We start from the raw sequence: 25,154 nt of genomic DNA on the forward strand, positions 1-25,154 counted from the left end.
AGTAGAATCCCTAATAGAGATCTTCTTTTTATCCATGTAATATGTGGAAACCCTTCTCTGTTCAGAAGCTACTAACAGCTTGTGTTTTGTGGGATTCTTTACGTAATTGATGGAGCTCTGCAAATCCCCTTCTCTAATCTTTAAAAATGTTACTCTCCTCCTTTTCAGTTGAAAATGATTGAATCTTTGCAGATCATGAATATCACTCTTTAATTGGCTCGGGGGTCGCAACTGGGTGATTCTGTCCTTCCACTCTTGCCTGTATTTGTAACACCTTAAAAAACAAAGCCCACATGATTTGTTGACTGCCCTTTTGTCCCTTGTAGAGTTGTTTTGGGTATAGAATTGCTGTAGCCAAACACAGAAATAACTTTAAAGGATTGAGTTTGACAAATAGAAGCTTGGAATATTAGATCTGTAAACAAGCATAAATATGTACCAAAAATATGTGCATGGATTTAGGTTTTTTGTATCTCATTTATATTTTGTCTAAATCTGGTAACAAACACAAACAGTAAATCATTAGCAACTATTTTTGTCTGCTCTGCACACTGCTGGTTTCTTATCACTATTCATGTCCTTCGTATTGAAGGCTTTGGCTAGGGTTTGGTGCCCGTGGGACACTAACATGTAAAACTGTTGGCCATACTTGTCTTTTCCACCTCTCTTACCCTCCTATGGTCTGCTGTCCCTTTTGATATTGCTTGGTGCTGGTGATACAAAAACCACGGTAAGTCAGAAATTTAGCTGGAAGTATGAACCCCATCTGATTCAGCATCTTGGCTGACCAGCGTCCCTATGAGCTTTCCACCCATTCTGTGTAGACTTTAACTAGGAAGTCACATGCCCACATTTTTCTCTGTTCCACGCACACTCATGCTGGCTCTTGAAATTTCTTTGTACCCGGGAATTCTTTCTTCCTATTGCACTGTACTTTTTCAAGTGTGAAACATTTCATGGGTGGGTTGTAAGGCCATGGTTCTTCCCCATCAGATTAAATGTAGTAGCCCCTGTATGGAGAAGGGGATGGGGGTGGAATCATGGCTGCTGTGAGTTTCTGCAGGGGCTACCAATTTATTTAACTCCTTTGCCCTTCCCAGTTTTGTAGCATGAGCATCTCATAGGCCAAGGGGAGAAGATAAATACTTGAGGCATTCAGAATATCACCAGAAGACTCCAGCATATTGCCTGTAACAGTCTAGAACCCCCACAGTGAGCTTTGGATTATCTATACATGGTGGAAAATGAATAATTTTGTTTTCAATAGACTTATGTGTTTGTCTTTGAAAAAGGTCCTTGGCATTTATAAGACATACGCTTGCTCAATACATTTATCGAACTTGCAGCTTTGATCTAAAGGGCGGGGGGGGGGTTATGCTAAAGCTGCCCCTGCTGTCTCTCCTGCCAATCCACTGAAGTCCACTGCATTCATATTGTTAAGCACAGCACATAGCCTTCTCCTGTCCTGCTAACAAAGACAGTGCAAGTTTATTTTAAAAATAAAAAACAAAATGCCTAAATGCTACATGGTAAATGTAGTCCGAGTCCATCAGGGCCATGTCTGCTAAAGGTTTTTGTTGCATTCTGCCTGATTCAAAGCAGCTCTGAAAATCTGAAGGCGTGTCCCAGATGTCCAAGTCTGTCATGCCTGTCTCTCCACTGGGTGACAGATCTCTTACAAGCTGGCCCTGGAGAGATGAGAGAGAGAGACACACACGTTACCAGCTTCCGACGTTTCAGGGCTTTGTTGCTCAAAATTAGTTATGCACTCTTCAAGCTTTGTGTGTGGTGGAAGGGATGACATACTATAATAGTGCCCTCCTCTGATATTTTTCTAGGGGACTAGAACCACTCTTCCTCTTTCCAGTTCCATTAGATGTGCAAACATCACCCACCTAGAAAAGAGTGGTATGTTCTTGCTATATCTAATGACCCTCCCCTTTGTTTCCTAATGAAAAGTGATTTGGGGTGGAGGGGTGAAATTCCAAGAGATACTGACAAGTCCCTGCGAGGGGGAGAGCTCAGTATGCCTCTACATGCCCTATAGTGGGGACGATCACACTAATGGATTGCTAGCTGCAGTGGGTAAGGTACTACCTAGGCGAAGTTCATGATGCTCATGTACTGTCAGACCGAGGGGAAGCTGGAGTCACAGATGGCAGTGACAGTACCCTGAAAAGCCTCTTTCTGCCTTAAGATGTGACACGAGTCTGTCTGCCATTAAAGCAAGAAGCTAAATGAGCAAACTGAAATCCTCACGGTCATGGGTGTCAGTGCAGAACCTCTGATAACTTCTCTTCGTAATACAGGAAGTTCTCTTGGATGTCCTCCCAGGGCTCGAAGGCCTTTGCCTCTCCTTCTTCCTGCTCTGCAAAGTTCTGCCAGATATACTCAAAGTCTTGAGGCTTCATAATCTTCAATTTGCATCCAGATGCCTTCAGCTTCTTCAGGGCAGCCTGCATCTCCGGCTCCTCCCACATGAAGAGGCGGCTTACCAGGATGGAGAGGCGTAGGTTCTTGTTCTTCTGCAGTACCTGGGCTATCCGGTCAGCACAGGGCACGCAGGGGCTGGAGGAGACATACCAGGTGACGTTGTAGCGCAGGTTGGGATCGCATGTGGGCAAGATGTTGTTGAAGAAAGCATCTTCGGCATGGGCTGCTGCATGCTCATCCTCCAGATACCCCTGAAAGCTCCCCGGCTCTTTGCCTTGGATCTCCACAACGTAACATAGGAAGGTCTTGTTCCTGCCTGAGCTGTATTCTACGTTCCTGAACTGGAATTTGAAAAAGAAGGCGGGGAAGCGCTCCCTATGGAGAGGGGGAGAGCAAGAGAAATGCCTCAGTGTTAGAACATACCCTGTAATAACACAAAGCCTTTAAACAGCAACTCTCAACCAAAGCTCTCGACAAATGTTAGTCAAGCCGCCCGCCCGCCCTGCCGCTCTCAGAGTGGAAATAGAAGTACCATGTTTTACAGATGGACAAGTCACAAGTTCTTTGACTTGTTTTCCGCAAGGCTCCCAACCATTCAGTAGCAGAACTGGAATGAAGAATTAGGGCACTGGACAGGAACTCGGAAGTCTTGGGTTCAGTTCCTCAGCTCAGCCACAGACTTCCTGTGTGGTCTTGGGCAACTCACTTAATCTACCCTGTGCCTTGTTTCTTCACCTGCAAACTAGGGGCTATATCTCCTGCCTCACCTGGGTGCTGTAAGGATGAAAAATTAATTGTTGTGAGGTGCTCAGACAGTCTATAGTCATCAAGGCCATATAAGTACGTAGATAGAAATAGAACCTTGGGGTTGTGGCTCCTCGTCCCATGTTGTCTCTGCCTGGCTTCTTTGGGTTGTGTGTGACGCATCCAATGGACCCTGCGAATCTCAGTATATTCTCTATTAGAGTATTTCAAGACCAGTCAGCACAAGGAGTGACTTTCTTGAAGCTACTTTGGTGTATTATTTGAATGTCTCTTTTTTTTATTGCTGCAGGAAGCAGGAAAATGACTTCCCTGGGGTACAGGTCTGCTAGAGCACTTCAGATCTGAGCTGCACACCTGCCATTCCAATGTGAAGTCCCTCCACAGCTCTGCCAGTGCCCTTTAATGGTAGCCTACAGTACCCTTAGAGTCCAGAACTCTGGTCTGTCAACTCTTCTCCATCTAGACTGACTTTCTTCTGAACAGAGGCAGATGACTGGCTAGTATTAGCATATAAATGACAAGCTTCTGCACACACTGATGCAAGAGTACTTCAGTCCTGGCGGTTAGCCTGCTGTTCTAGTTCTGGTCCTCTAACATCAACTGTGCTGTGGTTTTGTTGAATGTGGATATAGGAGACTAAATCTAGCCCTGGTATAAATAGGTGTATATCCCCCTGAAGTCATTGTGAACTGTTCCTCCCCCGGTTTCCAAATAAATTTAATCTCAGTGATTTGTCACCGCTGAGATGAATTTGCTTGTGGTCGTTTTCCAGAACAGGATGTTCTCTGGAATTGTTTAGGGGAGTTATATTTAGTTCCCTAAAATGCTGTAGCCCTGGTACCTCTGACACTTCCCATTTAAGAGGGGAGGGATGACATTCAAGATGTGAGCATGATGTCCTGATTGGGACCCCATTTTGCTAAGGGCTTACATACACCTAGTCAAATGACAGCCCAAACCCTGAATATTTTATAATGTAACTTAAAGTTCTAGGACTGCAGTTCAAATACTCTGTTTCACATTTCCCAACGGTGCTGCTCCATGGGTGCTAGCCACAGTGCAAACTCTGCTGTATACCGGCTGCAGGGGATTAGGGCACTGTGTTCTCTAATCCTCCTCAGAGCCAGTCTGCGCAACACAGTGGTTAAAATGGTGGTGGTTGCCAATGAGGTGTCTGTTGCAATTGCTGGTGGTACTGCGTCAGTGTGAAGAAAAATAGTAAGGTAGACAAGGCCTCTCCATTTTGACTGAGGAGCAAACAATTCCTCCTTTGTGGAAGATGCTTTGGTGACAGGGCAGTCATAGAGGATTATAAATATAGTACTGCCAAATAATACGAGGCCAAGCACAAACTGGAAAATGTAGAACAGGCAGAGATTTGATTCTAGTATTGAAAACCGCTGAATATATTTTCATTCAAAATATGAATAAAAAGGAAGAACATTTGGGTCCAGTGCCCCTTGGAGTCAATGGAAAGGCTTCTGCTGACTTCAGTAGACTTTGAATTATGCCTTCATTGCCTATTTTCGTCTGTAATCAAAAAGAAAGGGCCAAAAGGATCAAGGGCTTGTCTAGACGAGGGAAATTTGCATTGATGCGGTTATACCAGTTCAGACATCTAATGTAGATACGCTGCCCAAATGTAAGTTCCGTTGTGCCCTCGTGCAATGCGTCTGCATTAGGAGTTTTCACTAATACATATCATTGCAAATTTCCCTAATCTAAGCAAGCCCCAACAGACCAAGCAAAGTGACCTTCAAAATTCCTACTCTTGACAATACTTTCTCCTTCTTTCCCCCTACGAAGATTTAAAGGTACCTCATTAAAAGCCTAACCCTGTTCCTTTGTAAGTGAACTGCAAAACTCCCACTGATTTCATTAGGAGCAGGATCAGACCATAGTGCTTCCCTCACATGGACTGGGTGAAAGTCCTACTCTCTCATTCCTTGAGTCTAAAAAATTTACATTTGTTTGGTAATAGCAAACTTCATGACTTTACCTCTGAGATAATTAGTGACTCCTTTTAAAAATCAAAAGGTTCCACCCAGCACACGCCATCCTCCCCTTGTTTCAAAGGTTTGCAAAGCCACAAGACATTATTTTACAAGAAATTAACATATATTTATTTAAAAATTTAACAGATATAATAGTTACATACAAATTCATCCCTGATATAATTCTGTTGACTTCAGTGAAGTTACAGCAGGGGTGAATGTCTCTTTATCTTTTAATGAGTCATTTAATCTGTGAGGGCCAGATCCAAAAGCTCTTAAAGTCAATACAAAGACTCCTATTGACTTCAGAGTGCATTAAATTGGGCCCTCCAACCAGACCTTACATAAAATTTCTTCCCTATCATGTACTAGACTGGCTGGGATTACCTGGGATGTTAAACCAAATCTGTTTTCCTAGCAATGTGGAATATACACTAGATCACTTTATTTCCAGTAAAGAAGCCTGTAAACAAACCTCGAGAGACTATCTAAGATTGTTCATGGCTGGCTGAAATCTTGGAAATCGAAACCCTTGCTCATTATGGGTGCGGAGAGTACTAATTCTTGAAAAGGGATTGGCTTAAACCCATCTCAGTCAGAGCAGTGTGAATATTCCAGCACAAATATGTCATCTAAACACTGTAGTGGGAGAACTTAAATCCTTGTCACAGGACTTGTAGTCCCTGTTCTCAGCAATCAAAAACTGTACGAGTTGTCTCTGACTCTATGGCTGTGATATCTATTAGCAAGTGATTCAGCAGGAAAAGAGAAAACCACATGTACCATAAGATTGCACACACTTTGGACCTCTGCCAGTGCATGGTCTGACCTTTGAGCATTTCAGACATGTATAATAGTAGGTAATTATGATACTTTGCATTTCTATAGCATCATTCACCTGAGGAGGTTACAGCACTCTACAAACAATTTGTTAAGCCTCACAATACATCTCTGAAGTAGCTAAGTAAAGGGGCCGAATGGTAAAGAAGTGGCTGGTTCTCAGGAGACTTGGGTTCTAGTTCTAGCCTGATATTAAGTTGCTGTGTGACAAGGAACAAGTTATTAAACCTGTCTAGGCATCAGTTTCTCCGTGTGTAAAATGAGGATGATCCTACGTATCCATTTTTGAATGAAAGGTGTTGTATAAATGTTATGCCGAACCAACCAATAGAACCCAGGAGCTATGGTCTCTGGTTATATAGGGCCTACACAAAAGCAATGTTTCATGCTTCCTTCACTGGCTCTGTAGCAGCCATTCAGTAACAAAACTGTGTGGGGCTCATTGATGACAATGGCACAAGGATTCTCTACTGGACCCATCCTGCTCTGTCATGACTGGAGCCTACCACAACCAAGGAAAAGGGGAAGGATTTGCCACTGCCTGTCTGTGCTAGGGATTCTCATTTTCTCCCCAGAGGAATGTAGTGTAAATTAATGTATCAGTTTGAATCCCATGAAGTTGTTACAGCCAGCTGAATCTCGCTGTAACATTGAGAAAAGGATTTTAATGTTCTTAAGTGTAAAGAGCGAATCAGGTTGCCAGCCCCATTTGCAAAGCACAGACTTCTTGGGGCTGTAGGGCAGCAGCATCAAGCACTTGGCAAGGGTCATAAAATGTCCCTAATCCAAGGTTGACAATTGACATGCTTGAACTGTACACAGTGTAATTGAGCACACATGCTGGGGCATTTGGAGTTGTAAATTCTCTCATTAGCCAGATAACTGGCGCTCTCTGCTGAAATTTTATAAATAACTAGAAAATCCAAACTGGGATCACATCCAACAAAGGCACAAAGAAAGAGATTCCCATCTGCAGTCCCAGGACTTCCAAATACAATATCTTAAACATTAGGGTAAGTTTGCTGGATTTTTCAGTTTCTTCTTGAGAGTCCTCTGTGATCTCCCTGTTTTCTTCCTTTGCTTTCCCACTTCTCACCCTTAGGAGACCAGCACATCAATAATAATCCCAGGTAGCCATATCTCCTGCTGGACCTCGTCGGACAGCAAAAGGTAGATCTTTGGGAGCAATCCTCAAATAGCACAGTGATTAGTAAGGCATAAATACCTTGGGTTTTATGGTCTGAGCTCAGTTCCTAGTGGACGCACAGTTTCCCGTCCACATCATAAAAGCCACCATAACAGCTGGCACCAATTGTTCCATTTGTTGTCAGTCTCAGTACAGAGGCCAAGGAGTAAAGGACCTTTGGTCTCATGATCTCACCCTGAGAGCTGGTCTCCAGAACAGAGATGAGACCCACTGGTGGGGGGGTGTTGGGGAAACTTTCTCCATTCTTGTCCAAAGTTTACCCCTCCTGTGGATAGTAATGGACAGAGGATAGTCCCCGAAGAAGGGCAATCCAGCAAGGGTTGCCAACCCTGCAGGACTGGCCTGGAGTCTCCCGGAATCGGCATCCATCTCCCAGTGACTATTGGAAGCAATCCAGGAGATTTTAATAGGATAGTTTAAGAAAATGACATTGTCATGTTGGGGGGAAAAAAATCTCCTGGAATCTTCAGTCAGAGTTGGCAATCCTAAATCCAGCACCTCTGACTGGGCCTATGTAACAGCCATGCAATGTCACAGAAATAAAAAAGTACCTTTGAGGCCACAGGGCCAGATTCTGCCTTGTCACACACCATGTGCAGTAAGTTCACTAGTGCAAAATGGGTGTAAAGTGGAATGGTAGCATTGTACGCCCACTCAGCATTCACCTTATACTGGTGAATATCATGACACTTGGTAGGATTTTCAGAAGCACTTTGCATTGGCCCAACTCTGCTTTCATTGAATACAATGGTATTGACTTAAAAATCTTACCCAAGGGCAAGATGGTGGAGAATCGGGTCCCGAATGTGGCCTGCTATTTTTAAACCATCAAAAATGACAGAAGACTTTTAAAAGAGATTGTGAGACCAGAAAACAAAATTATTCTCAGGTGAAATCCAGAGAGAAAAACAAGTATTAGAATTTAGAGACGGAGCAATTTAATGTAATTATTTATATCAGAATATCCATTATAGTCAGCAAAGTGACAAGTCAAAATGGCATCTTGTTACTCAACATGTTTGCTCGTTGTGTATCTTTGAATCACATCTGCTGATTTTTTGGACCAAAAGCTTTCACTCACTTTAGCCCTTTGTGGAGGCAACACAGAGAAGGGGGAGAGAGCCAGAGTATATCCTGCCTTATGCATCATCATCAGAATTGACAGCTGAGTTCTGATGGTAGAATCTTTCTTATTAGTGATGATATAACAGGGCAGAAAGGCCCCAGTTGGATTTTCAGTTCCCGGATTGAAGTCTGTGTTAAAGGCTGCTGGAAAATAATCACATTTTGGTTTATTAATTGAGCACGTAGGCTTGGCAACCTTGGGAGAGAATAAATACAGAGCTAGACCATAACATTTTTATAATGGCACTTTTCTGGTTAAGCCACGCTTTAAATTATGTATGGTTGCATCTAGATAGTACAGTGCCAGGCATATTAGAAATGCTTAGGGATGGTAGGTTAGACAGACAGATTTTCCTAGCCACGCTTTTCTCTCATATGTTATTAATGTATAATCATTTGTCCATTGATTAATCATCATTCCGTGCTTGTATTAGCTGTATGCTTTATTGTATTGGGATCTTATAAGGATCCTCTTGTAGGCTGTGATTTTTCAGAAGGGCTCAACACTCAGAACGTGAACCAGATTTCCCATAGAGCTCATCACCCATTTAGACTCCTAAATAAGTGGCCAGATGTCTAAAAGACCCCCATGTCCAACATGCTGAGCTGTTTGGAAAATCTGGCCCTCAGTGTCACAGTGGGAGCTGCTGAATCAGTGCTTAATTTGTGCCAGGGCTGAGCTTGGCGGTTCATAATCATGCTACCTCTGGGCTTTGCGGCATCAGTTATGAATATAAAGAAATGGCTTGAGCCCCGGCACTTCTTTCATTACAAATTAAGTGCAGTGCTGAGTACTTTTGAAAACTGACTGATGATCTGGTAGCTAAATGTGAGTGGGGCTCTTTCGACAGTCTGGCCCCAGGGATGGGTGCTGAGCCCGAGAAAATCTGACCCCTCATTTGAAAATCTAGCCCGTATGATCCATAGCGCGGGCAGAACACAGCAGTGGGTATTTTTCAGGGCTGATTCTAGAGTCCCATTATTGGGGGAGCAAGTGGGTATTCTGGGTCCCTATTTAAAAAACAAACAACCTTCCAGGAGTCATGGGGCTCATTAGACCCGTGGGAAATCGTAGATTTTAAGAGTTTAAAAAGTAAAATTTGGCAGCCGTGCCTGTATTTTGCTGAGATTTATAATTCATATAAAGGATGAAGGCTCTCCAATCTGTGGCTGTTCCACTGCTTAACGCTGGATAACTTTGTACGTATTTTGGCCTTTCTGACAATAATTTGGAGCCCTTTGAAGATTTTTTGGGGAGGGTGGGTGTTGGGGAAGCTTTCACCACTCTTGTCCAGAATCTACCACTCCTGTGGATACTAATGGACAGAGGATAGTCCCCAAGAAGGGCAATCCAGCACCTCTGTAACAGCCGTGCGACTCCACTAAAGTCAACAGTCTCCTTTGCTTGCCCCTCTCCACCCACCCCATTAGCTCTGGGGCCGGTATTTTTCCTAACCCAGCAACAGAGGAACTTGCAAACAAGACCCCTTTAAGAAATCAATATTTCAGTATTCTTCAAGGGCCCAATTCTTCCACGCTTACACCGAGTAGTACCTTACTTGACTAGTGATCCCACTGAAACCAGTGGGACTACTTGCATGTTAAGTGACTTGTCAGCATTGGCAAGAGAGAATTGGTAGAATCAGGCCCATAAATGTATCCAGTGAGTTACACGCTGATCAGAATCCACCCTACACTTAGGCAGTGAAACTCTCTTCACCAAGCAACTTTACCCTAGCCACAGGTTCAGCTGTAGGAAGAATTGCAACCTGCACAATATAAAGAAAAGTTCAAAAAATCCCTTTCCAGACTTGTACTGGCCCCAGATTTCATCCTTATTTAACCAACATTAAAACTTCAAGCAGAGACCTCACCCTGGACAGACTGTGTGAGAAGCTAAGTGGAAATGAGTCATCCTGGCTTTCTTTACTCACTGCCGCTTTAAAACTAAACTCTGTGCACTGAGCTCTCTTACCCTCTCACGATTTCAAAGGGCGGCAGTTTCTCCAGCTCCTTCTTCTTCTCCTCAGGCTTCTCTGCATTTTCAGGCTGCTCCTCACCATTATGAGTGTCGCTGGGCTTCTCCTGGTTTTCAGCCATCCTCTCGGGTGCTGGTGCACTGGGTTCAGACCACAAGGAAAAAGAGGGAGCAATTTTTCGAGACCAGTGCAGGGAGCAGAGATGGGGGGGTGGGGTGGGAAAGGGAGTTGGGAGTTCCAGTCCTAGACGCAGTTGTTGGGAGCTAAATATGGAACAACGCTGCAGTGACAGTGACTGGATGGGGTGACAGAATGATTTGACAACTCTCAGATATCATCACCCGCCCTCGCTTTTGTGCAGGCCTTTTATCAATCTCCCTCGCTCCCCTTTTGCATTTAAAACAAAGTGACGAATTCACCATGGGCGGGTTAGGGCATGGATGGAAAACCCAGGAAGCAGAAGTCACCTATTTATCCACAGGCAGGACAGAAAACTGGCAGGCTGCAGGACTGGCCTCTTTCCCTCCTGCCCTGAGTTGCCAGCATTCTATCATCCTGCCCTTGAGGAACCACTTCTACAGTGGGCGGGAAGGAGCAGGAAGAGTCCCTGATTTGTTTTATGTAAAGATCACCCTGGATAATGGATGGGGCTGAGCCACACTTCAATGTGGCCCCCTGCAGACATTACAGCTGGAGCCCTCCTAAGAGTCTGAAAATTACACCCTCTGCAAACCGTGCTTTTGTGGAGCGGGCACTGAAAGACGGGGATCCAACAGGGGCGAAATCCTAGTCCCATCAAAGCCAATGGCACAATCCCCACTGATGTCAAAGGGTCCAGAATTTCAAGTCAAGTATTAAAGTCAGCCGTGTACAGTTACACAGAGGAAATATTTGGGGTGTAGGGCTGGGCCAGTTTACACCAGCTCAGGATCTGTTCCTTGTTCCCTACATTTCTCTCTCCTTAGACTGTAAGCTGCTTGGGGCAGAGACCATTCCTTCTTGGATGCGTGGAAATCGCACTGCAAACAAATTATAAATAATTAAAAGACTTCTCAGTTATTCCTTGGTTTGTTTACACCACCTTTGCGAACACCGGATCAGTAATTGCATCGGGTGGAAGGCAGTCTAGAGACTGGAAGTGGGAGCCTATGGTGGGGTTGAGGATCAGGTTGGAGTTTGTGTGTGGGGCCAGGAGGTTGTACTGTAATAGATCAGGAGTAAGCAGCAGTGGGATTGGGAAGTGGGGTCTAGGACTGACATGTGCAGTATGTGGGAGGTAGAGTATGGGATTGTTCAGGAGAAGTTCTGAGCTGGTGTTTACTGTATTTTGCCTGAACCAGGTTAGCATGGAATCCAGCTATCCTAAAAAGACCACGTAGAATAGCATTAGGGGGTCTATAAAGTTTTTATTGATACAAGTTTGGGATGTCTGTATTGCTCTGCAAAAGTGGGGAACCCAGGGCTTCTTTGGGTTTCTTGTAACCTCTAGTAAGGTTTGTTTTTTTCTGTTGAGGATGGCGTGAAATGTTTCCAAATTTCACAAAAAAATCTCATTCTGAATTTAAAGGGGAAATTGATGCAAATTCCAGGTGCTTCTCACTTAATCGAGCTTGAATACAGATTAATCTTTGAAAATAGTTCCTGACATGCCTCTAGGTTGAAAATAAATAAGAAGCATGAAGCTGCTGTGAATTCACATTTTACTCCTCCAGAGCCAGTTGGAAATCAAACCTCCAGCATCTTGACTGCTGTGCTAAAGGTCAAACCCATAATGACAGAGGTTCAGCCAACCAAGCTATTAAATATTAGCTCTGTATTCAAGGAGTAAGTGCTGTAAGTTTGGGGAGGATACACTGCATTCTGCATACATATCAAAGAGGCTGAATTTCTGCTTTCAGTGTAATCTTAATTCAACTTTAACCACGGTGTTGCATTCAGTGCCTCTGTAATTTTATGATGCCCCACATCATGACGGATTTGGACCATTCACACTTGTTCAGTTATTTTTTCTTATTGCACATTGTTCAGTTTTTGTCCCTTTACTAACAATGATCTTTCCTTTCTATAGCATCTCAAAGAATCCCAGGGGTCTTCCCAACTCCCCACAGGCTGCACCACTGAAATGCAGCTACTTCTGGGGCAGAGAACAGCAACCACCCTGCATTGCACCAACACTGTTTGCTGAAACTTGGTGAGTGGTAGTTGTTTATTTGATGACTGACACTTCTGGGGTGGATTGTATTGTGACAACACGACACTAAGGGATTTGAGAAGTTCTGAGACAGTCTGTCCATGGGATATATATAATTTTTCCTATGCTTTTTTTAAAGCTTGGAATACTTTCCTTGGCTAGAGGGTAGAGTATTGTTTTTCCTCTTGACTGGTAACTATGTTCAAATTCCAGATCCCTTGTCCAGTCATTCTCACCTTTGACATTTTGGGGAGAGATTTTGGGGATGGGAATCCTCAGCTGATGAGTGACTGCTCTTTCCTTTTCTCCTCCCACCCTCTAAACAAAAACTCCTGTCCTCTCTTGTATCCCCCAGCCCACTGCCTCTATTTCTGGGAGATCTCAACAGCTAGATTAATCATGGTGCCACTACTCTTGCAGTCTTTAGCTTTCACTGGCCCAGCCAAACTGCAAAGATCAATGCGAGCTCTCATCTAATCTCCGGAATGTGCTGCTGGGATTCTGGTTCCATCCAGCCTTTCCCCAGCTGCTGCGCAGTTCCATCTAGGGCAGCGTGCTAAGTAGTCACAACCCCCACCAGTCTGTGCTTGGGCCAGATATGTAAAGGAATGCCAGAGAGATGCTGTCAGTCTGACATTTGCTTTAGAACTGTAGGGGGAAAAGCATCCATCGGTCTGGTCCAGGCTTTTTGACCAATGGATAGCTCCCCAAAAGCGTGTGTGTATACGTGCGTGCCTAGTGACTGCACATAGTAATGTCATGCTCAGCACAGTAATTTATTTTTCCTTCAGCTAGTCAAGAGAGGGAGACTTGGGCCTGGGTCCAGCAGATGTGCAGTTACTGTCATTACAGGCTGGAGGAACAGGGAACACTGCAGGTCAAGGAGGAGACACGCACGCAGAGCTGTAGGAGGTACAGGCCAGGACAGGGAATGGTTGCTGGACAGTTGTAAGCGGGGACACTAAGGTGACACCCAGTTCTGGATAGCAACTGGAGGTTTGATCCTTTTGGCTTTTGTGGGTTTTGTCTCAGACTTTTAGAGCTTTGCCATTAACTTCAATGGGAGCAGGATCAGTCCCTTAAATTCATCTGACAAACAAAATTCTTTGTCTTTTTTCCCCGTGTATTAATTTCTCATGTGGGGGAAAAAATATAATAAAACACACCCAAACCCTTTGACCTTTCTCCCATTCAGATCCTTTGTCAGTAGCCTTCTAATCATGAGCATTTATTTTCTGAGGTTAAAATGTGTGCACGTGGCTCTTATCCTATGGTGAGCACACAGGGGGCATCATCTACCAATGCTGAAGCCTCCATTCCAGAGCGATACTCACAAAGGGTCAATTCACCTGTCAGTGAGCCAGAGGGTTATCCATTTGCATTAACAGGAGTCAGGTGCTAAGGGTTTTGCGTTATATTTGCAAGAAATGTGAGAGAGCAAAGGAGCCATGTGTCACATCAGACCATTGGTCCATAACTCCAGTATCCCATCTCTGGCGGTGGCCAACATCTGATGTTTTAGAGATAAACAGCTTCCAAGTCCACACACATAATGCAGCTGGCCAGTTGTGCAATGCCACACAAGTTCCTTCCTGACTCCAGGCCAGGGATCAGCTTCTGCCCTGAAGCATGAGATTTAATTGCTAGAATTTTAGTTGCATAATTACAAATGTTTTTATAATCTGATCATAACATTATCCAGCATTTTGAAGGGGGATTCAGGAGTCTGGGAATGGAGGAGAAGAGACCTGGCTGCAAAGAAGAATCTTGCTAGGGAGTTCATTGTATTCTTAGGCCAGAGAAACATTCCTTGGCTGGATCCAAGAGTGAAATAAGACACTGGCTGTATTAGTCATAGCTGGGACGTGCTCTTTATTCCAAGGTGACAGCTGATGGCAGTAACAAAACATCTCCCTAGATACATTGTTTGGCAGTGATCCTCCTCCTGTTTTTCCAGCTGTAACTACCGTTACTCGATAAATAAATACCCCCCACCGACAGTGATGTGCAGAGCCAGCTTTCCTTCTCTCAGCCCCCTTGGCCCATCAGCTGTCTGCTCCCTGTCTTCCTCCCCTCTTCAAGACCAGGCCTCATACTGGAAAGATTTCCAAGGGGTCCTTGTCATAGATATAGTCTAAAGGTACGGATAGATAGAGAGATTGGAGGGAAAGAAGGGGGAGCGTTTCCCCCTATAAAACCTTTTAGATTTGTGCAAGAAGCTGGTCCCAGTGCATTTCTTCGGCTCCACACCAGACAACTGGTATTAATTGTCTCAGGAGAGAAGCCAAGATTTGAATCTAATCTTATCTATTGTCATTTTGATATCGTGCCTATCACCATGTTATCTAGGCATTATATAAAAACCTTTAGATAGATAGATAGATGAATGTATGGCAAATAGCTTGCACTGGTATTGTCAATGCTTTACTTGTTGGACCATGTTCTGCTCTCAACTAGGAAGATGCAACTCCCTGTAGTTTCAAAGAATGTTGCACCCACGTAGCAGAGAGCAGAATTTGATCCTTTCTACAGATGCATAGAGTACTTCAGTCTCCAGGGATGTCTATTCCATTGCAGGCTTGGAAGGATTCATTTTTTATTGGTAAACACCAATTTCACCATACACACACAAACCAATGAAAAAATTGCCACTGATAATAATTGAAATTTACAGATCAACAGAGTAAGAAAAATGCTGCTTGAGCTCTTATTAGTTTAAGGATATTTGTACATTTTGACATATGATGGTGACAATTTGTGTTTTAATGGTTATAAAGCTTTAACTTTCTGAATCTTGTCGACTGCCATTAAATAATTATTGTCTGACCCCCCACCATTTTCTGACTCCCCCAATAATTTCCCCAACTGTGAAAATTGAAATTCATAAACATTTTAAAAATGCTTAAAAGCCATACATTTGTGCAGCTGTGAAAATGTAAAATGATAAAAATTGAAAAAAACATGCTTAGAAATAAACATTGATATTATCCCGTCAAAATTACAAAACAATAAAATAAAAGTTCGGCCAAGCATATGTAGGTTTCTATATTGCACTCATCACTGTGTAGGTGAGCATCGTCCAGCAGGGCATTGAACAGTGTGACTACCATCTGTCGTGTGTTTGTTCTTTTGTCCTCTCCAGAGGGGAAGAAGCGTGTGCAACGGGTGGAGAATTTTTTTATATATATAAAATACACACACACACACACACGTTTCAGAGTAGCAGCCGTGTTAGTCTGTATTCACAAAAAGAAAAGGAGTACTTGTGGCACCTTAGAGACTAACACGTGTTACTCTGTGTTTAGAGAAGTCAAGGTCAAAGAAGTGCACCTTGCACTTGGAGGAGAAGTGATGGGGTTTGTCTTAGTCCTTAGTTCCTATGGGAGTTCATTCCACAGGGCAGATCTACACTACTGCTTATGTCGATATAACTTATGTCGCTCAGGGGCGTGAAAACGCCACCCCGCTGAGTGACACCAGTTCCAGTAGCCTAAGTGCTGTCCACACCAGTGCTATGTCGGTGGGAGATGCTCTCTCGCTGATATAGCTTCTGCCTGTCACGGAGGTGGAGTAATTATGCTGATGGCAGAGCTCTCACCCAACAGCATAGAGCGTGTTCACCAGAGTTCCGCTGTGTCATGTAATACCTTTCACCAGTGGAAAGGACTGATGGCAAGGTTGGATCAAGGTGAGGAAATGAAGTACAGGGCCAAATTTTCAAAAATAGCCACTGATTTCAGGTGCCTTGATTTGTAGATGCTCATTTCACCATGGGCCTAGTTTTCAGAGGAGCCAAGCACCTGCCGCTCCTACTCACTTTAGTTGGAGTCGTGGGAACGCAGTACCTCTGAAAATCAGGCCCAAGATGGGCACCCAAAATTAGAGGGCCCTTTGGAAACTTTTGGCCCTACTAAATTAAAGGCGTAGAAACCCAGCCTAGTGTCTCCCAGGGAGGAAAAGGGAGTCCCTGCTGTATTTGAGATGTGGCTTCCTCCATAACCTTTCTCATGGCCAGCCATCTGGCCCCATCCTATTGGCATATCACCTCTTTCCCTCCCTGTGGAAGACAAGATTACCATATCAGCTCGAGCAGGGGGTGAGCAGTTTCGTTTGCTCTAACCTGTGCATTGAGGAGCTTTTTTCCACAAGGTTCAGTGGGTTCCTTGGAGCCTTTCACAGAACTAGTGCCTAATGCCATTTCCCCTTCCTTCTGAGTTCCGTGCAAAAGCCATGGGCTCTAGCCAGGGTTCCTTGAACCTTTCCCAGCCCTTTTGCGAACCCAGAACCACAAACAATGGATTTTTTTTTTTTTTTGCAAACAAAAAATCTTGGTTTTATTAAAAGCAAATACGTCTCTACATCTGCAGTTCAAACTACACTACCCAAAATAATGCCCTTCACCCTGACAATCAGCTGCCTGTAAAAAGATCCATTAAAGAGATCCATACATGGTTTTTATTTCTTAAAAAAAATAGTAAATCCTCTCTCTAAACAGGGAACATCTAATGCCTAGACAGCAGAAGGAAAGATCAGAATGGGGGAGGTTGGAATGGACCTTCCTCTCATAGGGCTGCCAGCCCTCCAGGATTGTCCTGCATTCTCCAGGAATTAAAGATTAATCTTCAGTTAAAGATTATGTCATGTGATGAAACCTCCAGGAATACGTCCAACCAAAACTGGCAACCCTATGCTCTAAGGGTGTGTCTACACTGCAATTAGACATCCACGGCTGGCCCGTGCCAGCTGACTCAGGCTCACAGGGCTTAGGCTAAGGGGCTGTTTAATTGCAGTGTGGTTCATTCCCCCCTTCCACCTCGCAGGGTCCTAGACCCCAGGATCTAGTCCATGCCCAAATGGCTACACCGCAAGCACTTTCTCACATGAGCGGTCCTTATGGGCCTATTTGTTCCATGAATCAGGCACCACTTCCGCTATCCTGGAAAATGCCAAAGTGGTACTGCCTGGGATTTTAAAGGAGTCAGGTGCTCAATTTCCACTGAATTTCAATGGGATTTAGGCATCTAACTCCCTTGTGCACCTTTGAAAATCCCAGCTGCTGTCTGGTAGTTTAAGGCACAACATTTAGAGGGGTTGGTTTGAAGGTTTTACAAAGCATATTAGCAACATAAATATGTCAGTCCGTGTTTGGGGGTTGTTTTATTTCAGTGAATGCAGAGTGGGGGCGGGGGGTTGTGGGGAGGGGTATTTTGGAAGTGGAACAGATAAACATTTCCCTTCAGTACAGTTATTTGTACTCCAGTCACTGCAGCATTGTACAGGGGCATGAGAACCAAGAAGCACAATAGACTAAAAGCGGAAGATGAACCTGGCCATTTTCATTTCGTCGGCAGAGAGAAAGGCAGGTAATGAGCTAGATGGTGAGAAGTTAATGGCTAATGGTAAAAAGTCCAAACTGAGTCCTATGCAAAAATTAAACAGCAGGAATGGCAAAAAGCCATTAGGTTTGTAAAAATTGTCCTGTTTTAATCATCTCAGGTGTTTTTCGTCACACAGGTGAGAATTTTTTTGAATGTATGCGAGCAAATTCTGCTCTCAGTTGCACTGATATAAATCCAGAATAACTCCATTGTCTTCAGTGGAGTGACTCTGAATTTACAGTGGCATAACAGAGCAGAAATTGGCCTATGAGATTTAACTTGCGTCCCTTTAAGGCCACCATACAGCTGTAACCCCAAAACCCCAGCATTGTTGGAGAAAAAGAGAGGCAGGAGTTCTCAGGTTAAAGGTGTATGGTAACCTTAAAGGGACATCCCATTGCATTGTGCAAAATTTTCCCCATGCACCCTTTGCAAATGATATGTATGTTCAGGTACCCATCTTAATAAAATTAACCACCCCGAGGCTATCAGCTCTTGGTCCACCACATCAGGATGGATTGGTTTCATAGAATGACTTTATTTTACCAGCTTCTCTTTGTCTTAGTCACTCTTTCCTTTTTCCTCCTCAGGATTGTCCCTCCAGATGCAGAAGGTGAGAGAAGAAGCCAAGGTCAGCCAGGCCAGGTAAGGCACCATCAGCATTGTCGCCATCTTGTTAATGGGGTACCAAGAGTACATGGTGCCAAGCACCAGGCCGTATAGGCACAGGATGTCCACCAGAGCCTGAAGAAGAGAGAAGGAAACGATTGAGGCATCGACCACTGGGATCGTATTCTCCCTATGCACTGTAAGAGTAACTCTTATCGAAGGCAGTCCAGCGAGAGTAGGGCTGTTATGGACTCTCCTGTTGACAGTGTATTTTATAGCCTGATAAGCCATCCATGAATAGTGTGGCCCCCTTGAAGTTCATGGCCCTGCCTCTGGTTGGACTAGGGTGTGACACTCAAGGAGGCTTATCTCTCGCCGTAAATTCTTAACAGAAAAATGCAGCAGCCAGAACACTGGCTCCCTAACCGCCCTGCTTTTCGGGTCAGGAATGCGAGGGACTGATAACACGGGTTAGAATCAAGTGCGGTGTGAGCAGATGCAGGACTCTGCCAAGATGCCTTTACAGTTGACACAGGGTACAGCACTACCTGGTGCTCGCTGCGGACCCTCCTAAAGGCTCCAAACCAGCGGCGCAGGACACAGACAACACAAGACAAATATGCACAGACACGTTACCAGTTTTAGCTTATGAGCTCCAAAGAATAGGGGAGTCCAAGCCCAGTTCAAGGCAAGCTGAGCCCCGTAGAGGCCCAGCGGGATGATGGCTTTGCTGTTGAAGCCCCCTAAGTCGCTCCACACCAAGTATGAAGCATAGCTGTGAAGAGGAAAATCACAATTAACATTTTGCTGTCCCACCTGGCTTCTCTCCACGATGCTGTGGGATCAGGCACTATTCTATTCTACCGGATTTTGCGCCATAGAATTCTTATTACTGGAAGACAGCTCCAAGGGCAGATCCCACCCTAGCCAAAGGCAGCTCTTATGGCTTGTCTACACTGGGTTTTGAGGGTGGGGGGGGCAGGGTTGCACCAATGTAGCTACACTGATGCAACCCCTAGTCTAGACATACCACACTGATGCAAAAGTGACTTGCGGTAGTGGGTTTGCACCAGCGCAGCCTTGGTGCACCTACATCTGTGGCCTGGCATCACCTCAGACTCGTGATCTTTCTTATCTATTTAGGCAGTAAGTTCATCTGGCAGGGAATGTCTCTGTGTATGTATACAGCGCCTAGCACATTGGGACCCTGATCTTAGCTGGGTTCTCAAAGTTCTGCAGTTGTCATCGTGATCCTCAGTGCAAAATAAACCCAGTGTAGACAAAGTCCCCGGCAAAAATAAAAGTTCCAGGTGGAGGCGATGAACTCAGCTCAATACCTAGTGGGGTGTCATGTTCCTCCTCTGAAAATAAACGTCCCTTTCCTGCCCACTTGGTCCATGAGAAGGAAAGCTCCAAAATGAGCAATGGAGGAGAGTGAAGTAACGTCTCCCCTAGAGATAAAGACCCACAGAAGCAGAGAAGGAGTAGTACACGGAACCTCACCCCATGCCTGTGTACAAGGTAGTCCACATGACCGGGAACATTTTGTTGGGTGGACGCCAAGAGGGTTTCTTCAGGCTTTCAAACCAAGTAGGCACTTCCTCTCGTGTCAAGAACCAGCCGAGAAATCCCCCAATATGAGGCAAGGCAGAGAACCCAAAAGCATGAGCCCACATCCCTCCTTACTGGATTGAACTGCACTTTGGGTGGCTGGTCCAGGCCTTTTGTAACTGGAAAGCAATAAGTGAGCATCATTTACAAAGGACATTGGTTATTTCCATATTGACCAAGACCTTCCAGGTCTTTGCTTTACTCTAATCCCCACTCCCTGTCATTGCACTGGCTGCTGCAATTTCATTATTTACCTAACGTGGCTGCATTGAAACCATCCTTAGAAGACAGGACTGTAAGACACTTTTCTCAGTGCTTGTCGAAATGCCACAGCTCACAGAGTGGGCAAACTCTCCTGCGTGTATGCTGCTAGACCTCTCAATGCAGCTATTATCTCTCTGCTGCATGCTGCTCTCAGTAGGAAAAAACAAGCAGTTTGTCATGGGACCTTCATTTTCTTCTCTCTTCAGCTATCTCTCACCATATATCTGTATTTTAAATAAGCATCTGTAGTGAGCGTTTTTTCATCACAATATTTCAAAGTGCCTTACTAACATTTAATTCTTCTTGCTCTCCTGAAAGGCAGAAAGGGATTATTATCCCCCCATTTCGCAAAGGGGTAAACTGAGGCACAGAGGGGTTTATTGACTTGTCTAGATCATACAGTGATTCCCTTCCAGATCCAGGCACAGAACAAAGGAATGTCGAGCCTCAATCCCCTGCCCTAGCCATTACACACGCCCTCCTTTTTTAAAGACAGTCACACAGTCGTTACATGACTATGGGCAATGTCTAGCATCAGGGCTGAGTGTTCCCCGGTCCTCAACATGCTTCTCACCCTCAGGGGCAGATTGATATGTGCCTGTCTAGCCTCTCAGTGGACCAACCCTTTTCTTTTTGGATCCATTCATAACTTTAAACCCAATCTCATTAATTTGCAGGAACATGTGCAATGTTCTTCCTGGCAGTAAAAGATCATACCTATCATGCTTAGCATCACTGTGGGAGTCTGAACAAAAGACTTCAAAAAGGTGGTTGTCTTTGGCAATGTAAGGGGGGGGTGGGGGAAGAGGTTCAGAATACATCTTTCAGGAAAAAAACGTCCCTGGGCAGGGGTGCTGGAACAATTTCTATAGTGGGGGTGCTGATGATGGAAACCATGTATTTGGTGTTTGTTATTACTACTTCAAGGCAGGGGGTGTGGCAGCAACCCTTGTACCCCTAGCTGCAGCACCACTGTCCCTGGGAATCCATCTATTCTGTTACTTTGCACTTGTCGGGGGACATAGATCAGGAGAAGAGCACTGACCTGAACAGTCTTCTCAGTTTCAGACTTTGATCCAGAACTAACGCTGACAGCCCATACTCATTATTAATATTATGCAAGAAAAGGTCATCTTAAAAACCCGGAGCCAGCAAGCAAAGGTCTGCATCAGTAAAGACCAAATACACACAGGCGTCATAGCAAATAAACAAGACCTTTACCAGACAGTTTATGGACCAGAAAACCTGCCTTGCACTGAGCAGAACAAGAGGAGTTGATCCTAATTTAAAATTATATAAGGGCACAGGCTGCATTTCAGTTTCTCTGCAGCAGAGCAAATTGTTACTGCCAAGGTTTGCAAAACAAACAAACACTGGAAATGCTAGGCTAATTTGTTACAGATTGCTGAAGTAACTAAGGGGTGAAACAGACACTTCATTGTCATAACATTCTAATTTGAAACACATCTGCTGATACTGACAAGGCTAAATCTATAGGAACAGCAGCCTTCACTCACAGCAGCCTTCACTCACCTTCTCCCAGTTGATTTTTCCCCTTCGCCAGGAAAACACAACAAGCAAACAGATGGATTTCTGAGGCCAGCCTCTGGCTCTGTTCCTGCTTCTACACAATGAAGGAATTGTCATCGGAGTTACGTTGAAGTAGCACAGAAAGGGGCGCGTGTGTGTGTGGAGCCTGTAGTCTGAAAGAATTATTGAGGATCCCTTCAGTGGTGTTTGTGTAACTGTCTGCAGAGGGCGGATCCAACCTGTCAAATTCACACACACTCAGGCAGTATGTGAGAATCTACATCTCCGCTTGATCCGAAGAGGGAATCCCTCTGTGAGTCACTGAGTGTGTGTGTGTGTGAAAGAGAGAGAGAATGTGTTTATTCTGTTTGTGTATGTGGTGTGAATGCGTTGTGTATGAGAGACCATGTGTTGAGTATTTGAACACGCGTGAATGGTGTATATATGAGTGTTTGTGCATGTAAGAGTGTGTATGTGTATATGAGTGTTATGTGAAGAACTTGTATGTCGGTGAGAATGTGTCCTGTATGTGGGATCGTGTATTTGTGTGCTAGTGCATTAATGAGACAGATGGCCCGATCCTCATCTGGTGTAAATTGGAGTAACTCTATGGATATCAATAGAGCTATGCTGATTTGCACTAGCTCAGGAGCTGGCCCAGTGCAAGTCTGTCTTCTCTATGTACAACAGTGTGTGAGTGAGAGAGAGAACATGCTCTCTGTGTGTGAATGGGTGTCTGCAGTTTTAATCATCCATGTGCTGCATATCAGAACTTTCATTAACCAGAGGCTCTCTGTGATCTCCCCTCCACTTCCCTCTTAGCCAAAATTGGCAAAAGCCTCTTGAATCTAAAGTAAAGACATTACAAATGCAAGTTAAATGGCAGAGGGAGGGAGGGAGAGACCTAGAAATCATTAGGAGGCTGCCTGCAAGGGATGGAGAATTAAACAATAATTCACTTCTGCTATGGGTCATTACCTGAATTTCATGGTCTGAAGCAAGGTTAATGTCTCTTGGGGGAGTGTAATATTTCCATTATAACGCAGACCCAGTCAGATCCTTTAATTTTATTGCACACAGAAGGAGCAGAAGAAAATTACTGTTTTGCGAAGGGTGGGGAGAAACCCAGACTCTTAGCGTACGTCTACACTGTGCGGCACTGAGTCTCAAAGACCAGGTCAGATGACGCAGGCTGCGGGGCTAAAAATAGTGGTGTAGATGTTCAGGCTTGGGCTACAGTCTGGGTTTTGAAACCCTCCCCACTCACAGGGACTCAGAGCCCGGGCTCCAGTTGGAGACCGAATATCTACGTTGCAATTTTATAGCCCCGCAGCCCGAGCCCCATGAATCTGAGTCAGCAGACCTGGCCCAGCGGTGGCCGCACCATGGGTCTTTTATTGCAGTGTAGTCATTCCCTTAGCTGCTGTAAATCAGCGTAGCTCCATTGAAGTGTTGTGTTTCCATAGGGTAATTAAATTATCACTGTAAAATAAGACATGCAACACATACATTAATTGAACAATAGCCACTTGCATCTCATTTTTGGATCCCACCCCGATGAAGATGGAAATGGAGAAGCCCATCATTCAACAATGCTGCTATTGTGCATGACAGAGCAGTTTCTAGTGCGATCAGCCGGTTGGCTGCTGATGTTCCACTCGAGTAGGAATAATGCAGAGCACTGGCTCATGCTTCCTTCATGACTACGCTGGAAAGTTCTCTGTCAACAATTTTTAGCTGCCAGTGTTTCCTTCCCAGGGACAGGGTGCAAAAAGATCACTGTTCAGAGTAATCTGCTACTTGATGGATTTCGGTATAACCCAGATCATACCTAGGCCTGGGTCTGTCAAATTCCTAGCCCACTTTACAGATTAGGATGCTGGTGAAATTAAATATTTCATCTAAAAAATTAATGGCCCAGTTCATGAGAGCCCTGGCTTCACTGGCACCGAAGCTATAAAACCTCTATAACTGGCCATGGAGAATTTCCCTGTGTAGGAATATAGCTGGCACAATGGCACTATGTGTACGTATGTAAGAAGTAAGTACGGCACGGGATGGTATTGCCACCTTTACTTCTGCGCTGCTGCCTGCAGAGCTGGGCCCTCAGTCAGCAGCTGCCGCTCTCCGGCCACCCAGCTCTGAAGGCACCAGCGCAGAAGTATGGGTGGCCTGGTAGGGTATTGCCACCCTTACTTCTGCGCTTCTGCCGGTGGGGCGCTGCCTTCAGAGCTGGGCGCCTGACCAAAAGCCGCCACTCTCCGGTTGCCCAGCTCTGAAGGCAGCAGCAGAGAAATACGGGTGGCAATACAATGACCCCCCCACTAAAATAACCTTGCGGCACTCCCTCCGCAACTCCCTTTTGGGACAGGACTCCCAATTTGAGAAACACCGGTCTCCCCCATGATATATGTATAGTATAGGATAAAAGCACACAAAAGACCAGGTTTCATGGGGGGAGACCAGATTTCACGGTCCGTGATGCGTTTTTCATGGCTGTGAATTTGCTAGGGCCCTGTTCATCAGCCAGTTTAAATCCCCAGCTAGTGTGCACAGAAACAGCTCCATTGACTTCTACAAAGATATGCCGATTTATACCAGCTGAGGACCTGGTCCTGTGCATTTGGGATTTTTACATTTCTTTCCCTGCTGTTAGTTTTTCTTTCTCTCTTTGACACCCTCCGCCTTTCTGCCAGAGAAAGGATCTTGGGCAAGTCAGAACAAGGTACTGTTTACAAAGCAGCCTTTGTCAGTGAATTCGACTCACAGCAGGTATGAGCCAGAGACAGGGGGGCGTAGACAACATTTTTTATTTGGGGGGAGGTTAGTTAAAAATAATAAAATAATAGCTTATGAATATCGCTCTAATGCGCAGTTTTGTGCAATCACTAAATGGGTCCTTGTTTTAAAAAGTGTGCTAAATAAGCTTCCATTCCAAACTCAATGTTTCCTTTGTTTATTAATGCAATCCTTAAATTGTTTTAGAGGCCTAAAGCCCCACTAAGTACCCAGCTGTCAATGTCCTGAACAAGAGGCCTTTACAGGAAAAAGCAAAGCCGTTCTGCGTGTTTTTGCTGGGCCCACAGCACACCCACCCAATTGGTCCATTCAGAGAGAATATTTCCCCCTCGTGTTTTATGGCAGCATTTGCAAACCCAGCCTCCTACATTGTACCTTTGAGTGCGCTACATGTAAACAAGCCTTTGTACCAGCCTCCAGCATTTGGGA

General features: G+C 44.7%; 3 protein-coding genes across 11 annotated transcripts in view; 1 reads left to right on the top strand and 2 right to left on the bottom strand.

The window, feature by feature from the left end:
• Positions 1-1,463: 1,463 nt before the first annotated feature.
• On the bottom strand, positions 1,464-13,086 carry APOBEC2 (apolipoprotein B mRNA editing enzyme catalytic subunit 2). 2 transcript variants are annotated; one of them, XR_005223303.2, is made up of 3 exons: positions 10,340-13,086; positions 2,098-2,808; positions 1,464-1,688 (listed from the first exon to the last, which is right to left on the bottom strand). XR_005223303.2 is itself a non-coding variant. In XM_037885299.2 (3 exons), the coding sequence occupies exons 1-2, from the start codon at positions 10,462-10,464 to the stop codon at positions 2,271-2,273; spliced, it is 663 nt and encodes a 220-aa protein (XP_037741227.1). In that variant the 5' UTR covers positions 10,465-13,086; the 3' UTR covers positions 1,464-1,688; positions 2,260-2,270. The 2 variants fall into 2 exon arrangements, 1 of the variants encoding a protein (XP_037741227.1); XM_037885299.2 differs by having other exon boundaries at positions 2,260-2,808.
• A 4,977-nt stretch (positions 13,087-18,063) lies between these two features.
• On the bottom strand, positions 18,064-20,197 carry TSPO2 (translocator protein 2). Its single transcript, XM_037885302.2, has 3 exons — positions 20,025-20,197; positions 19,158-19,296; positions 18,064-18,656 (listed from the first exon to the last, which is right to left on the bottom strand). The coding sequence occupies exons 1-3, from the start codon at positions 20,195-20,197 to the stop codon at positions 18,474-18,476; spliced, it is 495 nt and encodes a 164-aa protein (XP_037741230.1). The 3' UTR covers positions 18,064-18,473.
• A 1,900-nt stretch (positions 20,198-22,097) lies between these two features.
• Positions 22,098-25,154, top strand: part of LOC114020317 (circumsporozoite protein) — a 70,192-nt gene continuing 67,135 nt past the window's right edge. For all 8 annotated transcript variants that reach the window (XM_037885284.1, XM_043533593.1, XM_037885276.1 and 5 more), the window contains exon 1: positions 22,098-22,239. The gene's annotated coding sequence lies outside the window, so the exon portion shown is untranslated. The remainder of the gene's footprint in view (positions 22,240-25,154) is intronic.

Source organism: Chelonia mydas, chromosome 21 (genome assembly GCF_015237465.2).
Source record: "Chelonia mydas isolate rCheMyd1 chromosome 21, rCheMyd1.pri.v2, whole genome shotgun sequence".
NCBI classification, from domain to species: Eukaryota; Metazoa; Chordata; order Testudines; family Cheloniidae; genus Chelonia; species Chelonia mydas.